General features: G+C 44.5%; 1 protein-coding gene across 2 annotated transcripts in view; it reads right to left on the bottom strand.

Moving 5' to 3' along the window:
- LOC122874574 (anoctamin-1) overlaps nt 1–18,805 on the bottom strand; it is a 252,254-nt gene that overhangs the window by 218,784 nt on the left and 14,665 nt on the right. For both annotated transcript variants that reach the window (XM_044192613.1, XM_044192614.1), the window contains exon 3: nt 6,754–6,852. In XM_044192613.1, coding sequence (XP_044048548.1) covers nt 6,754–6,852 — 99 coding nt within the window. The remainder of the gene's footprint in view (nt 1–6,753; nt 6,853–18,805) is intronic.

Genomic DNA, 18,805 nt, shown 5'->3' with positions numbered 1-18,805 from the left:
ATAACATACTCATTTTAACCCAAACCCATGATCTTTTCCTAAGCCTAACCAAGTATGTTTGTTGCCTAAACCTAACCAAACTGAACCAACCAACCACGAACCAAAACCCTTCAGGGTCTGGTAATTCTCACCAGAGTATGAGATTTGAGTTTTAATCCAAATCCTGGGTTCTTACTAGACGAGCCCCACAGGAGTGCTGGGGACTCCAGTGACACGGACATGACGTCACCAAGCCTATAAAATCAACGCATCAGTTTCCATTCCACTGTGACACAAATTGCTACATGAGGTGATCTTCTTTAATCAATGTTGAACGTTAAATTTACCTAGGTGAAGGTCTTAACTCGCTGGATGAGAAACATACTGTTTTTGTGTTCACTGAACAATGAATACGTTTTCTTCACCAAATACAAGGATAACCGCAGCGCCCCACTCTCTCTCCAGTAAGTCGACTCCACTGTTTTCCTCCGCTGCTGCCCTAGGACCAGCTTTGCCGTTGAACCGGCCGACAAAGCAGTATCCTGGCCACCATCAGTATCAGAGCCTGAGAGGACTCCGCCGGATAACCCAAACGGACTGAACACATTAAATCATTACCAAGAGCAATTAAGAGGCTTGTGTCTGGGCAGAGATAGGTTTATAACTGTGTGTTATTGTAACCTGAGCTTCATTGTTGTGTGATTTTGCTTTCCTGTGTATCCAAGCCATAATACCACAGCTGATTCTATTGACCATCATAATCAAAAGTAAAAGTAAGACGACGAGTAAGGAAAAAGTAAGACGACGAGACGGAGCTACGGCAACAGGCAGCATGCGGGTTGGCGCATGCGCACTAATTGTTACGTAGGTGAAAAAAGGCAGTCCTTTAAATTTGTTTCATGTGGGAGTTAAAGGACCAATCCTGACTATAGACCATGTGCGTGTCATGGGGTCACTATAGACCATGAGGGATGCATGGTCTATAGTAGCACTTGCAGATGCAATGATGACATAGCAGTTAGCAGAATGCAATGAACATGTAGCAATTAGCAGAATGCTATTAGAGTAGAGTTGAGTGTACTCGGTCAGGGCTCCGCTGCAGATCAGCTGTTCTCTGGTGTAAACAATGCGGCCAAACAGCTGATCGCGCTGAAGCAGAGCAGCATGGCGCCCAGGACAACTGATGTCCCCACTGAGATCTGGAGGAGGACACACCGAGGATGTAGAGGTGGAACGAAGCGGCGAGGGAAGAGAGAGGGGTGCAGACAAAAGAGACTTAAGAATAAGAGATTTAAGCCGTGTCTGCCTTCTCTCGTCATGGGCAACGTGAGATCGCTGGCGAATAAAATGGACGAGCTAACGGCGTTAGCCCGGAGTCAAACGGAGTTTCGTGAGTGTAGCTTGATGTCCTTCTCAGAGACATGGCTACACCAGGATATCCCAGATCATAACGTTTCCATCGACGGCTTTCAGATTGTTCGGGCCGACAGGGATCACACCGGGAGCGGTAAGCGGAAAGGCGGTGGGCTTGCTGTTCTGGTTAACAACAGATGGTGTAACCCTGGTCACGTTACCATCAAGCAGAGTATCTGTAGCCCGGACATTGAACTGTTAGCTGTGGGACTCCGGCCATATTATCTGCCACGTGAATTTTCACATGCCATTGTTGTGGCTGTTTACATCCCCCTCTCTGCTAACCCGGCATCGGCGTGCAACACCATTCACACCGCCATAGCACATCACCAGACTCAACACCCGAGTGCACTCATTTTAATCTCGGGTGACTTCAACCATGTCAGTGTTTCAACAACACTGACTAATTTCACTCAGTATGTGAGTTGTCTTACTAGAGAGGAGAGGACACTGGACCTGCTGTATGCTAACGTGAAGGATGCATACAGCTCTTCCCCCCTCCCCCCTCTGGGTAGGTCAGACCACAACCTGGTTCACCTCAAACCCTGCTATGTACCTCTGGTTAAAAGGCAGCCTGTGACCACAAGGACAGTGAGGAGATGGTCAGAGGAGGCCTATGAGACACTGCAGGAATGTTTTGAGGTGACAAATTGGGATGCACTCTGTGAGCCTCATGGAGAGGACATTGACGGGCTCACTGAGTGCATCACTGGCTACTTAACTTCTGTGTGGACTGCAATGTCCCAACCAAGATGGTCCATTGTTACCCAAATAACAAACCGTGGGTGACAAAGGACATCAAGGACATTCTGAATGCCAAGAGGAGGGCCTTTACTGATGGTAATAGGGAGGAGGTGAGGGCAATCCAGGCTGACCTGAAGGTGAAAATCAGGGAAGCCAAGGAGAAGTACAGGAGGAAGCTGGAGCGGAAACTCCAGCAGAACAACATGAGGGAAGTCTGGAGTGGCATGAAGACCATCACTGGCTTCAGACCGACTGGCAGCAGAGGAGTTGAAGGCAGCGTGGACAGGGCCAACGAACTTAATCTGTTCTTTAACAGATTCGACACACCGGCCCCTGCTCATCCCCCCTCTAACTCAGCTGCTGTCAGCCCTCAAGCTCCTCTGAGTACTCTGCTCCCTCCTCCCCATCAGGCTAACGGCCCTCTCCAGACCGACGACTCCCCCCCTCCCCCACATGTAACTTCTGCTGTGTGCCTGACTGCTGACCAGGTGAGAGGACAGCTGATGAGGCTCCACTCAAACAAGGCTGCAGGCCCCGATGGAGTTAGCCCCGGGGTGCTAAAAGCCTGTGCCCCCCAGCTATGTGTAGTCCTTCAACATGTCTTCAACCTGAGCCTGAGTCTTCAAAGGGTCCCTGTTCTGTGGAAGACATCTTGCCTCGTTCCTGTGCCGAAGACGCCACGCCCCAGTGGCTCCAAGGACTACAGACCGGTGGCACTGACCTCCCATATAATGAAGACCCTGGAGAGACTAGTGCTGGAACAGCTGCGGCCCATGGTCAGACCCCTCCTGGACCCCCTTCAGTTCACCTACCAGCCCCGGCAGGGAGTTGAGGACGTCATCATCTACCTGCTTAACCGCATCCACACCCACCTGGACAGGCCGGCAAGCACGGTGAGGATCATGTTTTTTGACTTCTCCAGTGCTTTCAACACCATCCGGCCTGCCCTGCTGGGAGAGAAGCTGGCAGCGATGCAGATGGACGCCCCCCTTGTGTCCTGGATTGTGGACTACCTTACTGGCAGACCACAGCACGTGCGCCTGCAGCACTGTGTGTCAGACAGCGTGGTCAGCAACACTGGGGCCCCTCAGGGGACTGTCCTCTCTCCCTTCCTCTTCACCATCTACACCACGGACTTCAGCTACCACACAGAGTCCTGCCACCTTCAGAAGTTTTCTGATGACTCTGCTGTGGTGGGATGTATCAGCGGTGGTGATGAGACAGAGTACAGGGCTGTGGTGGGTAACTTTGTTTCATGGTGCGAGCAGAACCATATGCAGCTCAATGCGACAAAATCAAAGGAGCTGGTTGTGGATCTACGGAGGGCCAAGGCACCAGTGACCCCGGTTTCCATCCAGGGGGTCAGTGTGGACATTGTGGAGGACTACAAGTACCTGGGAGTACACTTAGATAACAAACTGGACTGGACCAAGAACACTCAGGCTGTTTACAGGAAGGGCCAGAGGACAGTACATGCACCTCCGCTTATCCTCTATTTTCTGAGGAGGCTGAGGTCCTTCAACATCTGCCGGACAATGCTGAAGATGTTCTATGAGTCTGTGGTGGCCAGTGCTATTCTGTATGCTGTTGCATGCTGGGGCAGCAGACTAAAGGTAGCGGACACCAACAGACTCAATAAACTGATCCGTAAGGCCAGTGACATTGTCGGGGTGGAGCTGGACTCTCTGTCGGAGGTGTCAGAGAGGAGGATGCTGGCCAAACTACACGCCATCTTGGACAGTGTCTCCCACCTGCTCCATGACGTGCTGGTCAAGCAAAGGAGCACCTTCAGCGGAAGACTCATACCACCAAAAAGCACCACAGAGCGCCACAGGAAGTCATTCCTGCCTGTGGCCATCAAACTATTTAACTCCTCCCTCTAAGGGTTAGTCTGTTTCATCCTAGGTCACTAAACTGGACCTTGAGCATTACATCTCCGCCATAATTAATAATAATTGTGCAATATTCTGTGTATTACTCCCGTGCAATATTAGTTTTCCCTTGTTAGTTTTTCTTATTTATTGTTACTGATACTATATACCTCAATTACTCTCGACAGTACATGCACCTCCGCTTATTACTATTATTTATTACATAATTAGTTACATTGTATTTATATTGTACTTTCATCATCAACCAGTAAACCCACTTGGTACTCGACACTTAGTTTATCTTACACTTATACCGACATGATACTTAATTTATTTCTGACCTGTTTATAGTGTTTATAGTGTATCATATCGTTTTCTAGTACTTTCTCCTGTGTGCACTGACGTAAAGGCAAGCTACTGTAACAAAGAGTTTCCCTACGGGGATCAATAAAGTATTTCTGATTCTGATTCTGATTTCTGATTGTAAAAATCAGGCACATCCTGTCTCAAAATGATGCAGGACAAACTAGTCCATGCAATTAGGCTGGATTATTGCAATTCCTTATTATCAGGCTGCCCAAATAAGTCCCTTAAGACTCTCCAGTTGATCCAGAATGCTGCGGCACATGTACTAACAAGAACTAGGAAAAGAGATCATATTTCACCAGTATTAGCTTCTCTGCACTGGCTCCCTGTAAAATCCAGGGTAGAATTGTAAATCCTTCTCCTCACCTACAAAGTTCTTAGTGGTCAGGCACCACCGTATCTTAAAGCGCTTATAATACCCTTTTACCTTACTAGAACGCTGCACTCCCAGAATGCAGGGTTACTTGTGGTTCCTAGAGTCTCCAAAAGTAGAAAGGGAGCCAGAGCCTTCAGCTCTCAAGCTCCTCTACTGTGGAATCAGGTCCCAGTTTCGGTTCAGGAGGCAGACACCATCTCCACATTTAAGAGTAGGCTTAAGACTTTCCTCTTTGATAAAGCTTATAGTTAGGGCTGGCTCAGGTGAGTCCTGAACCATCCCTTAGTTATGCTGCTATAGGCCTAGACTGCCGGAGAACTTCCCATGATGCACTGATCTCCTCTCTCCTCCTCTTCCTCTGTATGCATTCTTATCCCATTATGCATGTTACTAACTCGACATCTTCTCTCTCCCATAGTTTTGTGCTTTCTCGTCTCTCCTTCTTGCTTTCAGCAGGTACTGTATTTCAGCCTCCAGAGATGCAGGGTCTGGATCTATGATTGCAGGCCTCCTACTACCCCCATGTTAGTGCTCAACAACCGCTACTACAATTATTATTATTAGTCTTATTGTTACGGACAGAACACACCAGAGAGACAGTGAAGATACTGAGATAGTTTATTGAAACACAAAGAGTATGAATAGGTGAAGGTGATAATGATACCGTCCTTTTAACTGGAGGTAGAGGAGCTCTGGGGTAATGTAGATGCACACAGGAGAGTTGAGTCACACAGGACCAGGAACTGGAGCGACACACATGGGAGACTGGAGACACACGGGACCAGGAGCTGGAGCGACACACTCGGGAGACCAGAGACACACGGGACCAGGAGCTGGAGCGACACACACGGAAGACTGGAGAAGACAGGAGCCGGGATCAAGGTTCTGGATACTAGTAGGTGATTCGTAGGTAAGTCTGAGGCGTAGTGGATGTAGAGTTCTATCCTTAATCCTATGGAGACCAGACACTGACTGTGGTGAGGGGTTGTGATTTATAGGGGAGTGGAAGAGTGATTAGGTGCAGGTGTGTGATAGATGACAGGTGATGGGAATTAGTACTCGGGTGAGGGAGTGCGGAGTGTAGTGGAGCCTGGCGTGTCTGTGACAGTCCACCCGGGCAGGTGCATACCGATGTCTCGGGTGGAAAGCCAGACCTTTTGTCCAGGTTGGTACTCAGGAGTGGTGGATCTCCTACGGTCGGCTGTCAACCTGCGCCTGCAGAGTGCTCTTCTAAGTTGACGGTGAGCTGCGTCCCAGACCCTCTCGCTCTCTCAGAACCAGTAGTCCACAGCGGGGACCTCCGAGGGCTCCCCGGACCATGGGAAGAGAGGGGGCTGGTAACCGAGTGGAGTGGATACACTGTGCCAGCTTGGCCAGGTTTGGAGAGATCTCAGTGTGCTCCTCCAGGTGGACACATAAGCGAACAGAATCCGTCAAAAACATGGAGGGTGCTTCTGCCTTTCCAAACTGCATGTATCACTGCATTTTATTTCTGTTTTTAGTATTAACATTTATTTATTTCCTCTGGTTGTGCACCTCTAGCCTGAAGCTTTTGCCTGTATTGCCCAGCAACAGCTATGGGCTTATTTGATTATGGGTCAGTTCGGGGTCCTGATGATCATGATGTCAAATTGTCTTAACATATTGTACTTTAGTGTACAGTCTGTTATTAAGATTGATCTTCTTATTAGAACATTCAGATTATTGCTCAGTAGGTCATATATAGCCTGTAATAATAGAATAGGTATGCAGTAGATAAAAAACAACTACAGTATAAGTTCTTTGTAAGATCTCGAATTGTCACCCCCTTATTCCATAACTTCACAGCTTGTTCCCCAGTATCTACATTTATGTATTGGTACGTCCTGTACTGGTACACCATTAGTACAAAAGATTACACCATGACTCCGGAGTAATTACGCTGTACATTGTGGGCTGTAATCAAAAACATTACAGTGGCTTCTTCACTTTTTACCCAGACAGAGAGAACAGAAAGAGTCTTACCTTCTTGGTGGGCATCTTTAGCTTCATTAACTCGGCTTCTCTACAGAGAACGTTCCAGGGAGCATGAATCTTCACAAAGCCCACTCCTGGAATCTTGGCCTAAGAGACATACAATGTACAAATACAGCTCAGTTGTATACAACTAACATATGTTTTGATGTCATCAGGAAGACAAAACAGAAACTTTTAATAATGAACAGAACGTTGAACGAAGTCAAAAATCTGAAAAATGACATACCAGGTATTTGCACACAAGTACACTGTGGACAACCCACTGAGCAATCTGGACCATGACTGGAGAAAGTACCATGAGTCCAATTTCCTGTTGTGCCATATTTGTCTAGTAAGTATGTAAGTATTTAGTTTGCTCTGTTGATAAAATCACCAAAGTGGCAGCAGTGTGAAAGAAACAGATGTGGTTATGAGGCATTTATTCTCAGCACAATATCTAAGACACATTTTCAAAAGCTCAGTTTGCACTGCATCATTGCGCTGGGCACTAAGATAACACAAAGACAAGCAAAGAGAATTTTGAGAATTATCCCTTGCTCCATGACCCCCAGGTGATTTTAAATGTGGCTGTTTTGAGGATACTCTGTGTCATTTGGACAGACTCAACTCAGGCTCATCCCGACTTGATTCAGTTTTATTTATTTATATAGCGCCAATTCATAACAGAGGATATCTCATTGCACCTCCCCTATAGAGCAGGTCTAGACTGTACTCGTTATAATATTATTTAAAGAGACCCAACAATTCCCACCAAGAGCAAGCACTTGGCGACAGTGGCAAGGAAAAACTTCCTTTTAAGAGGCAGAAACCTCGAGCAGAACCAGACTCCAGGATGGACGGCCATCTGCCTCGACCGACTGGGTTGAGAGAGAGAGAGAGACAAAGCAGGACGAAAAGAGAGCATACAGTAGCACAATGCAAATTCCACATACAATTTTAAAATAATATTAATGTAATGGTAGTGGTAATAATATTAATAAAATAATAATAGTAATAATAATGATAATAACAATTTGGGGCTAATTAGCAGACTTTTCAGGAGCGGGACTGCACCTCAATCACGCCACTTCCGGCATTCCCATAAATACCCAACTAACCCATCTCCTCTTGTATTCCGCACCAGATCTGAGATCATGCAACATCACCTCGAGCACACTCAGAAAAGTGAGCTAATGTTACTACTTAGACCTACGAGCAACTTCATCCATCCATTCACCTCATCTCGAATATGGACTTCGTCTCATTATCCCTATCGGTTGATGAATTATTCGGACGAAATCAGGATGACCACGTTTAAAGTTTCCATCAACCCTTGCCAGCAGACCCAGCAACAGAAGCCGAAAACTTCTCCGCTGCCTAAGTGCCTGAGACCCTGTATGTTCTCCGCACTGTTAGGTTACACGATCTAAAAGACCCAAAAGGAGAACACAGCGAGGGAGAGGACTGTATAGTTAGTTCAACAGTTAATATTGTAAATAAACACACACACACACACACTGAGACAAACAGAGGACTGACAAGGAACACAGGGACGGGAGTACACAAGGATAGGAGGAGAGATGTGGCTAACTATGACACACACAGCTCATGTTCCCGGTCATTCCAGCGCCATCACTGACTCTTTCCTGTTTCTCATTTCAGAAGTTCAGAGGCTTTGCCCCTCCAGGGGATATCATCAACAGCATATCACCCGCAACTGTCTCGTCTTGGTCAGCTTGGAAGAGTTTCCGTTACGTTCATGACCAGTACAGCATAACCATCCGTCCTTCGATCTCATAACCATGACCTGTTTTGTTACCTATGCCCATTTCGTGATGGACATAGGTAACAATCTCTGAGTCCGGAAAAGTAGCTACTCAATTCCAGTTCCACTAGCACTTCTTCCATGTACTTTCCTTGTTCGGTTTCTTCCGTCCAGTACTCTGGTCACTCCTTCAGAACTGTAGCTGCCATCTCAGCTCCCGCAACGGCATCTCCAAGCACTTAATACAAATCATGGGCCGTTGGTCCTCTAAAGCATATCACTGCTACATTCGTTCATATCTTAAAGATCTCAGACCCACTCAATCTTGTCTCAAGTAACTGGAGGCTTTTGGGGGTCTGTCGCGGCCGGCTGCTACGGCGGATTCCCCACCGAAGCTTCCCCACAACACAGCAACAGACCAAAGAAGTACAAGAGTTTAAGCTTTGCTCATAATCCTTCGTTTTTGTTAATAAATCATTTAAACGCATCTGTTGATGGTGTGGTGCTTGCTAGTGAATTTGAGCTATTTAGCAGAGTTTCAGGAGCAGAACCCCCCATGAATCACACCACTTCTGGCATTCCCATAAATACCCACCTAACCCATCTCCTCCTCTTTCGCTCTTGTATTCTGCACCCCTTCCTCCCACCTCTTTCTTTCTCCCATTTTTCCCCTCCTTCCTACTCTCCATAGGGTCCCGGGGGGAGGGGGGGACTCCTTCCTCCACTGAGGGGTGAGTGTGGCAGAGAGAGATAGCGCTACTCTCCATCTGTGTCTCCTGACCGTGGTGCTTCCTCCTCTGCAACCAGGTGCTGCTCACTTACTCCTCCATCTTCTCCACATAATTGACGTGACCATCATCCTTCCTGCATTCAGGATCACTTCAGGCACTACAGCCCAAACAGACACTACTTTCCTGACCACATTGGCGCAAGATATCCACACCACCATGACTCCTACAGACATACCTCCTATTCTCCCCCATATGATTCAGGCAGACCCTAGTCTTACTTACACCAAGCCCACTCTGCTAGGAAAAGACACCCACCTCATAGGGAAAGCCATCATGTGAGCTTTAAAGCTCTGCTCAGGGAAAAGAAATGTAGCAGATGCTGAGTGTCTGCTGCTACTGGTGATGAGGGCCCACACTAGGTGCTACCACCCTCAAACAAAAAACCCACACACTATGTGATTTCTGTCATTGAGAACATTGCCATTGACTATTTAGACTCTAAGCACACTTCCTATTACCATTGGGCTAGGTAATGAGGTCTTCAGCCACACTGTTCAAGTGGTCAAAAACATTACACAGCCACTGATCTTAGGTTGGGACTTTCTACTCACACATCATGCAGTTTTGGATTTGAGGGAAGTTATCTTAAAAGTAGGAAAGCGCACTACCGTCATACTGTGCTACTGAGACTGCTCCCCTGAGTCACCTTATCTTCTGTTGCAGTCCCTGCAATATCACGGATGCCTTTTTTAGCCAAGGTTCAGCTCACTCTCAGTGTGCCGGATCTTGAAGCTGACTACACAGGTATCTTAGAGTTAGGTCCACCTAGTTTTCAAGATCAGTTAGCATCACACACACTTTCTCCTCTGCAGGCAGGGCTGACTTACGTCAAAATAATAACCCCTACTAATTTTGACCTCCAAGTTCTATGTGACACTAGGCTAGGAGCTCTCCATCCACTAGGCAGAGGCACAGTGAAGACGACTACTCTATAGTGGAAGCTGGTGTAGCCACAATTACTACGACAGCAGAACCCTCCCCTCAGCTAGGGTGGAGGATGTGGTGCTGCCTATCCGCACAGCCTGGGGTCTTCCCGTCAGGAAGTTCAGGATCCAATCACACAGGGAGATGTTGATTCCCAGATCTCTGAGCTTGATGAGTAGATTGGAATGCACATTGGTAATGAATGCTAAACTATAGTGAATGAACAGCATTCTTACATTTGTGTTCCTCTGGTCCAGGTGAGAGAGGGCGGTCTGGGGGGCTATGGTGATGAAGTCATCAGTTGATGTGTTTGGCCTGTATGCAAATTGCAATGAACTTTAATTTTGAAACAGTCACACTTCTCTTCCAGTCACTTCCTTCCTGTAACTGGACATCCCCTAATAACACCCAGGAAAATATCCAATAAATTGTTGTAACTCACTGAGGAAAAGGTGTATTTGCAAACTTCACATCGAGCTCCAAAACACCTAAATACAACTTTTCACATTGAAAGAACAAAAGTTCCCTGGTTGATTGTGGAGTTATTCAAGACAACACTGGTTGTTTTCTGTCATATAGTATGCTCACACAAAGGTAATGCATGATGGTGACTTTACACTGCACCAGAAAGAAAGGGTAGGTTCCCCAGAATCATTATAATACTTGATACTGACTTAAAGAATAAACTCAGAATTGGCAAAAATATAAAACTATGTCCAGGCATTTCGTTGTCTATGTAGGTTTTTAAGAGTCAATGTTATTGAGCTAACGTTAGCTAGCTACCTATAATGTCAGCCTATCGTTTTTAACACCCTGAGGACCAGCTATAACTTGGGGTAGCTTAAGCCTGAATTCATGAATTTTATCAATAGTAATAGCGGTAGTAGTGGTAAAGATCTCATTCATTCACTGTTATGGCTGGATGAAAAACATCTTAGAGTTAGATTTCAATGGCAGGGCTTTTCTTTCAGCATCTCTTGCAAATGCTGATAATGTTAGCCAATAATAAAACATTTTAATTGAGTATTTTGACATTTTTAATACATAAAATGATTGTACATTTTGCTTTTCATGTGTGCAGTATCTTTGGCCTACATTCAGTCAATTAAATGTCAAAAAAGTTTAAAAAAGAAGCAGAAATAACAGTAATTAATATACTGTCAAATTTTATATTTTATAATAATGCTTGCATGTAATGTGCACGCTGTCTGTATTTTTGTTCACCTGCCCAGGGACTGTGGATGAAAATGAACTTTTAGTCTTTGTATAATGAATCAGATTTAAAATATTAATATAATAAAATATAATTTATGTATATTATACGTGGTCCCTATCAAATATACTTGTAAATAAAATAAAAATAAAATAATACCAGAGGCCAAACAATCAGCCCATTCCGAACAGGCACATCTAGCTCATCCCAGTGAATTTCTTACATTCTTCATTACAGCGGCTAATTGTCTGCTATTCATTTAAAGGTCCAGTGTGTAACATTTAGAAGGAGCTATTGGCAGAAATGGAATATAATATTTATAAGTATGTTTTAATTAGTGTATAATCCCCTGTGTGGAGGTGGGCAGGGGTAGCTGTCAGCTGCAGAGAGAGCGGTGGGGGAGTGGCTCACATGAGCAGCGTCAGAGAGAGGTAATTGTCACAGCTGAAACTGGTCAATAAATTATGCTCTCCCTAAATACACAGCAGCATGCTGGACCTGGAACACACACCCAAGCCAGAACAGCCAGCCAGGGAGGCTGGTCTTTCTATGCACGGACTCGCAGATGAGGAAGCAGCTAAACCAGCGCTGTAGCCGGGCAAGCAGAGGCGCAGTCAGGAGGAACTGCTGATGCTGGGTGAAAACTTGTGTGTGGAAAAAGGAAACAATAAAGCACATAACCTACAAGCGTTGTCTCAGGGTGTGTCTCAGAGCCAAGGGAACTCACGGTAGCACGATTCTGCTACAACCTGAAAATAAGAATCGTTGTGTTTTCATTACCTTAAAATAAGCTGTTTTCATCTACGTACGCCTGCCATCATTCCATGGAGGTTGCCATGTTCAGTGACGTAAGGTTGTTACGACGGCCCCAGTCCACACTATTAATTAGTGCACGCTACTTGCTAGTTATGAAGAACACACACACTCACACACCATTTAGGCATATATATGTTTTACCAACAGCGTTGGATTTTACAGTTGAGTGAGTTACTCGTGCTATTGTACTGGGAACGTAGAGAAGTCAAACAAAGCTATCAGAGCCATGGATAGCACCTAAACTAGCTACCATATATCGTCTCGTCACATGAGAGACTTGACATTATATATCAACAGACATATTACCCAGCAATCGTCATTGCATATCTATATATGACAAAAATACCAAAGAAAATATGAAATTATTCATTTATTTGAATTATTTTAATAGTTCATTTATAGTTTTTATAGTATATGTAGAATAATCATATAATTTTATTATAGATTGCTACTGACTATTTTACCAAAAAAGAAAAGCAAACTGTGATGGAGATGGGTTTGCCTTTTCGACGGCATATATAGCAAATGGCACCAATTTTAACCATATGTGAGTTCTTCTTTGCACACAGGCATATTTCCGAGGGCAGCAATCTGAATCACTCGCAAGGGCCTGTTCCGGCAAACACATCGTTGAAGGGCCTGCTCTCTCTATGGGCCCCCCACCCCACAGACCCTGTCTAAATTTACGCGCCTGGCCATGTTGCACTGCCATGTTTTTACAGTAGCCCACAATGGACAAACCAAACACTGGCTCTAGATAGTGCCCTTTGCGTTTTTCGTGAGTTTCGTGACCAGCGTAGTCTCTCCTATACGCTTGGAATAGGAGGGTGATGCGAGTGGGATTCAAATGGTTGCAAACTGCAATTTCACCGCTAGATGCCAGTAAATCCTACACACTGGACCTTTAAACATACACTAGTTCTGCTCAAGCACTCATATCTCTCTCCTTCTTTTAGCGACTTTCTCGCTAATCCCACAGTTTACAGGCTATTCAATTTTGCTAACTTATCTGCAGCTCCATTTTGAGAAACGTGACGTTAGCAACACCAGTGACCATATGGGGCCAGAGCGGGTGATGTCGAATCCTATTTAAAACTGCTGGCTAAGGATAAGCGTAAATATAGTTATTCACGTCGGCAGTAATGACTCCTGATTACGCCAATCGGAGGTTACTAAAGTTAATGCTGAGTGTGTACATATGCGAAGACAATGTCGGACTCCATAGTTTTCTTTGGGTCCTGCCAAATCGGACCAGTGATGACATGTTTGGACACATGTCATCATTCTACTGCTGGCTGTCAAGGTGATGCCCAGCAAATGATGTGGGCTATAATAATCGACAGACTTTTTGGGGAAGACCTGGTCTGATTAGGAGAGATGGCATTCATCCCACTTTGGATGGAGCCACTCTCATATCTAGAAATCTGACCAAGTTTATTAGTGGACCAAATTGACAACCCAGAGTTGAGACCAGGAGTCGCAGTCCTACATACAAATTAATTTAATCAAAAGTTAACAGAGGAGGAGTTATGCATAAAAACCTAAAAGACATTAACACTGCTGAAATAGTACAACAAAATAGGAGAATTAAATGTCGACTCTTAAACCTCAGATCTCAGATGTCATCTAAAGTTGTACTAGTGAACGATTTTAATATCAGATTATTATATTGATTTATTTTGTCTTACTGAAACCTGGCTGGGTCATGAAGAATATGTTAGCCTAAATGAATCCACTCTGCCCAATCATATTAATGCTCACATTCCATGAGGCACCAGCCGAGGAGGTGGAGTTGCAGCCATCTTCAACTCAAGACTATTAATCAACCCTAAACCTAAACTAAATTATAACTCGAAAGCCTTGTTCTTAGTCTCTTTTATCAAGTATAGTCCTTAAAACAGATAAAGTAATTATTGTAGGTGATTTTAATATTCATGTGGACGTCAATAATGATAGCCTTAGTACTGCATTTATCTCATTATTAGAAATGATTGGTTTCTGTCAGAGTGTTCATAAACCCACATAACCCTCACTATTTTAACCACACCCTCAACCTTGTTTTGGAATATGGCATTGAAATTGAACATTTAATAGTCTTTCTACAGAATCCTTTATTTAATAACTTTTGAACTCTTATTACTGGACCACACGCCATTAGGCAAACATTCCTAAACTAGATGTCTATCTGATAATGCTGTAGCTAAATTTAAGGAAGTGATTCCATCAGCATTTAATTCAATGCCATGTCTCAATATAACAGAGGACCCCTATGCTAATTTCAGTCCCTCCCAAATTAAGAATTAAGAATATGTTATTAAGAATGCGATCATGGGATGAAATCCTATTTTAATGGTAGAAAGCATCTGTTAATTATTATGGGCCAATGCAGCTCAGAGAGATATGAAGAGACTGCAGATCACACTAAACAAGGCAGGAAGAATGCTCTTAAGGTGTGGGTTTGAAAAAGGAGTGAGGGATCTACATATTAAAATGGATGGCCCACTTACTCACTCAGTACAAAAAAAAAATCCTAAGAAAAGACCAACACCCACAATTATTTGATCATACTAAGTATTGAGAGACAGACTAATACATTGTTTGGTCTTTTCATGGCATTTGTTGACCATAAGAAAAAAATAGAGTAACACCCTTTAGATTAAAAGTTACATACATTTAGTCTGTACAAACGTTTGACCAGTACTACAAATATAACTTTCAAATTGTGCACTAAATGCTGAATCACTTTTTTAATAACTTGGAAGTATAAAATGTTCTGGTGAGTACAGGTCACATGAACCTCATTTGTAAGATATAATGATGTTCTAAGAGTTTTAAACTTAAATGTACTTCACATCCAATTCAATCAAGATATATACTATTATTTTCTGCTAATCTGTTAATTTTCAATATCTACTATATATATATATATATATATATATATTTCAACAGTAATCACCCATTTTCTTTATCCTCTGCAAATGTGATGGCATCCATCACTACTCAACCTAAGATACTCCTGTCTGGGCAGCTGCACTAACAGAGACTTATCTGTCAAGTTATCTGTTTTATTTGAAATACTCTTCTGTGTTATGACAGTTGGAGTACACATTGGTTAACAATTGTTAATATCATCAGTACCTTCATGTTTCATGTTAAAATCATGCTCTTTCAGAAGTGCTTTTCAGAAAGGAAGCAGTGTAAAACTACTTTAAGAAGTTGGGATCGGTTACTGGTAGTGGTCTCCATGTGTGGACATTAGCTTGTGCTATAAGTCCTGGGGTTGAAGATATCCCAGCAAGCCGGCAGCTTGTCAGACAAAAATGAATAGAAGCAAATTGGGCCACTCTACATGGCTTAGCATGTAGAACAAAATACAATATCTTTAGTATGTTTCAGAATTGATTATTTATAGATTCCAAGTTGCAGTAAAAAGTGTCCAATATGAGGCCATTCTACTGTCAGATCGTGCGCCATAAATATTACAGCTTACATTTATACAATAATATACGCACATCCAGAACTTGGCGAATGGAAAATACATTACTATATGTTTAAACAGTCATCCAATACATAAAATCTGTCTAATAACACTCCACATGTCTCTAAGTAAATGTTATGGGAAGCAATGAAGGCATTTATTTGTGGCCAAATAGATGCAACAGGCCCCAATCCTGATTCATTAACCGAAAGGACTTCTCTACAAACTGAATTCACTCTTATCAGAGACCATTAATTTCCAAATCATTTTACGAAAAATTGTACAAGAAGCCTGTGGAAATACTGGCTCATCAGGTTAGAGCATCAACTGGAACAAGATTAATTGCTAAAATTCATACAGATTCTGGAAGTATAACAGAACAAGTAATGATTAATTAAGGATTTAAAGAGCTATATGTTAATTTATATACAACAGAATCAACTGGGGAAATTAGGCTCAAAGAGGAGTTTTTTGGCAACCTAGATATCCCCTTCTATTAGTGAGGAAGTTAAAAATTCTTTAGAAAATCCTATTACTCTAGAAGAGATCACTCAAGCAATATGTTACAGTGCCGTAAGGCACCTGTCCCAGACAGCTGTATGTCTGAATTCTTATCTTATCTCCGTCCTGTTGGAGGTTTTTAATGAATCATTAGAATTGGGTCACTTTCCTCCAACATTCTACCAGGCATCAATTCCATTGCTTCATAAAAAGGATAGAGATCCACAGGATCCATTGTCATTACCGTCTAATTCTCTTGGATGTAGATATGAAGATTTTCGTTTACCTCTGTCACCCTGTCAAAGTTGTTGATGTTTTGTCAGTGTGCAGTGTACTTTTGGGGAAATTTCAGTCCCCAGAAGTAGCTGCAGAGTGAGCGCTGCTCGCTTTCACGCTCCTCGCTTTCACGCTGCTCTCCGTAAAATCATTCCACAACGTCAAGTCGTTCTGTCCGCACGGATAAGATGTCTGTGATGAGTATAGGCAGTTGCGGACCCAGACCCAGGGTGAGTCTCAGTGAGATGGAGGCAGCTGCCTGGAGAAAGAGATAATGTTATCTTCTGCCTTCTGCTTAGAAGTGGTGAATTTAGCACGCATTAGCTCGGAGGGCTAACTTGGCTTGTACTATATTATGTGAACGTCGCAGTCACCCTGAATGTCCTGCTGAACTCTCTTCAAAAGCCCCATGTCTTCATGAAGAGTTTCTTTCGCACCCTTGTGACCTACATGGGCCTCTCTCAGGTCTGCATCCATGGTATAAACACCTGGACACATTGGAACCTAGTCTAGCTTCCATTTTGCTTCCTAAAGTAACCTTTTTCGGCAGACGAAAGCCTACACTGCCTTCTCTTCATGATCAGGTCACCGCCCACCTCACTGACTGTGCTCATCAGTACGCCGCTCAGACAGCAGCGGCCATCAACAACATCTCGCTGCTCACCTCATCCACGTCCTCTATTGCAGCTCAGCCCGGGGCACTCCCTCCTGATCTGGCAAGTGAGATTGGGAAGGCAATGGCAGCTGTCCTGACACTCTCCATGGCTTCGACAGTGGCACAGGCATGGATCATGGCATGGATGACCATGCTGTAGCACAACATTTGGCTCCACATGTCTCAGCTTTCCGAGCCAATCAGAAAAGGCTTGTTGGATGGCCCCATCAGCCCCGACAGGCTCTTTGGTCCGCTCCTCCAGCAGGCAGTCACTCACATATAGGAAGTGACCGAGGAAGGTGAAGAGACACACCTCTTGGAGCAGAGCCTCATCATGTCCTCAGAGCCAACTACCTGTCAATAAAGAGCAGTTTCCTAACAATCAGTTGTCCTCTCTCCTCTCTGCAGCCTCCCCACACACTCATCAATATGCATTAGTGGAGGTTTTTCACCATGGCATGAATCTGATTCAGATAATGAGTGTTTCGAGTTTTCTACTGACACCCACACACCGCAGCAGCCTTTTCGGCCCTGCCCTCCCATTGGCTGTGTCAAGCAGACATTCACACAGGGAGGGCTCTTTCATGTAATGTCCACACAGGCTCCTCAGATGTTTGCTCACCCACTTTCAGAGCACTGCTCAGTGTGCTCAAAGTCTGCTTTCAATGAAACAGTGGATGGCAAAATGAATAAAAAAGACGCTTAATTTCATGTTCCCATCATCCCTAGGCACAGGAAATTCCTGCGCTTCTCTTTCAGAGGAGTCCAGTTTCAGTACTGTTAGTACAGTACAGTAACTGTTTGCCATTCGGTTATTCTCGGCTCCATGCACCTTCTCCAAATGTGTGGAAACGGCCTTGGACCCGTTACGCAGGAGAGGAATCAAAGTTTCATTCTATCTGGACAATCTGATCATGATGATGTCCTCCAGGGAAAGCGCAGCGCTCCACACGGTGGAGCTTGTGAATCACCATTTGCCATAAACTGTCGAAAGAGCTCCCCCCTCCCCTCCCAATCAATAATCTATCTGGGAGTGTGTCTGGATTCATCCAGGCTGTCCCCAGCCAGGCTGGAAGCGCTCAGCTCTCTCCTGTTGCACATCGCACCTCACAAAGTGGTCACGGCTCTGTCTGTGATGCGCCTGCTGGGCATGATGTCAGCAGCCATGTAGTAGTTCCTCTGAGTCTTCTTTACATGAGAAAACTCCAGAGATGGTTTGGCCATCTCCGCCTCGACCCGATTCGTCACAAGTTGCGCATGATGATGGTCCCTCCCTCCCTACAGTCGAACCTGATGTATTGGAAAACCCCTCACGTTCTGTCAGCTGGGGTTCCCCTCGGGAGAGCTATGTAACACATATCGGTACACAGACGCGTCTCTCATAGGATGGGGAGGAATGTGTCAGTCAAGTTGTGGAAGGAAAGTGGCCAGAGCCTCCATCTCTCCACATAAACTGCCTGGAGCTGTCTACAGTGCTGAAAGTGCTGAAACACTTTGTTTCACTGTTGAAAGACAAACATGTGGTGGTGAAGACAGACAACAAGACAGCTGCAGCTTATATAAATCGCCAGGGTGGTGTGCGCTCAGCTCGGCTGCTGGAAATGGCCAGAAGCCTCCTGCTGTGGTCACACACGAACCTACT

Source organism: Siniperca chuatsi, linkage group LG4 (assembly GCF_020085105.1).
Source record: "Siniperca chuatsi isolate FFG_IHB_CAS linkage group LG4, ASM2008510v1, whole genome shotgun sequence".
In the NCBI taxonomy this organism is placed as follows: Eukaryota; Metazoa; Chordata; class Actinopteri; order Centrarchiformes; family Sinipercidae; genus Siniperca; species Siniperca chuatsi.
Note: the sequence above shows the minus strand (reverse complement) of the source record. Positions and strands in the feature narration are given on the sequence as shown.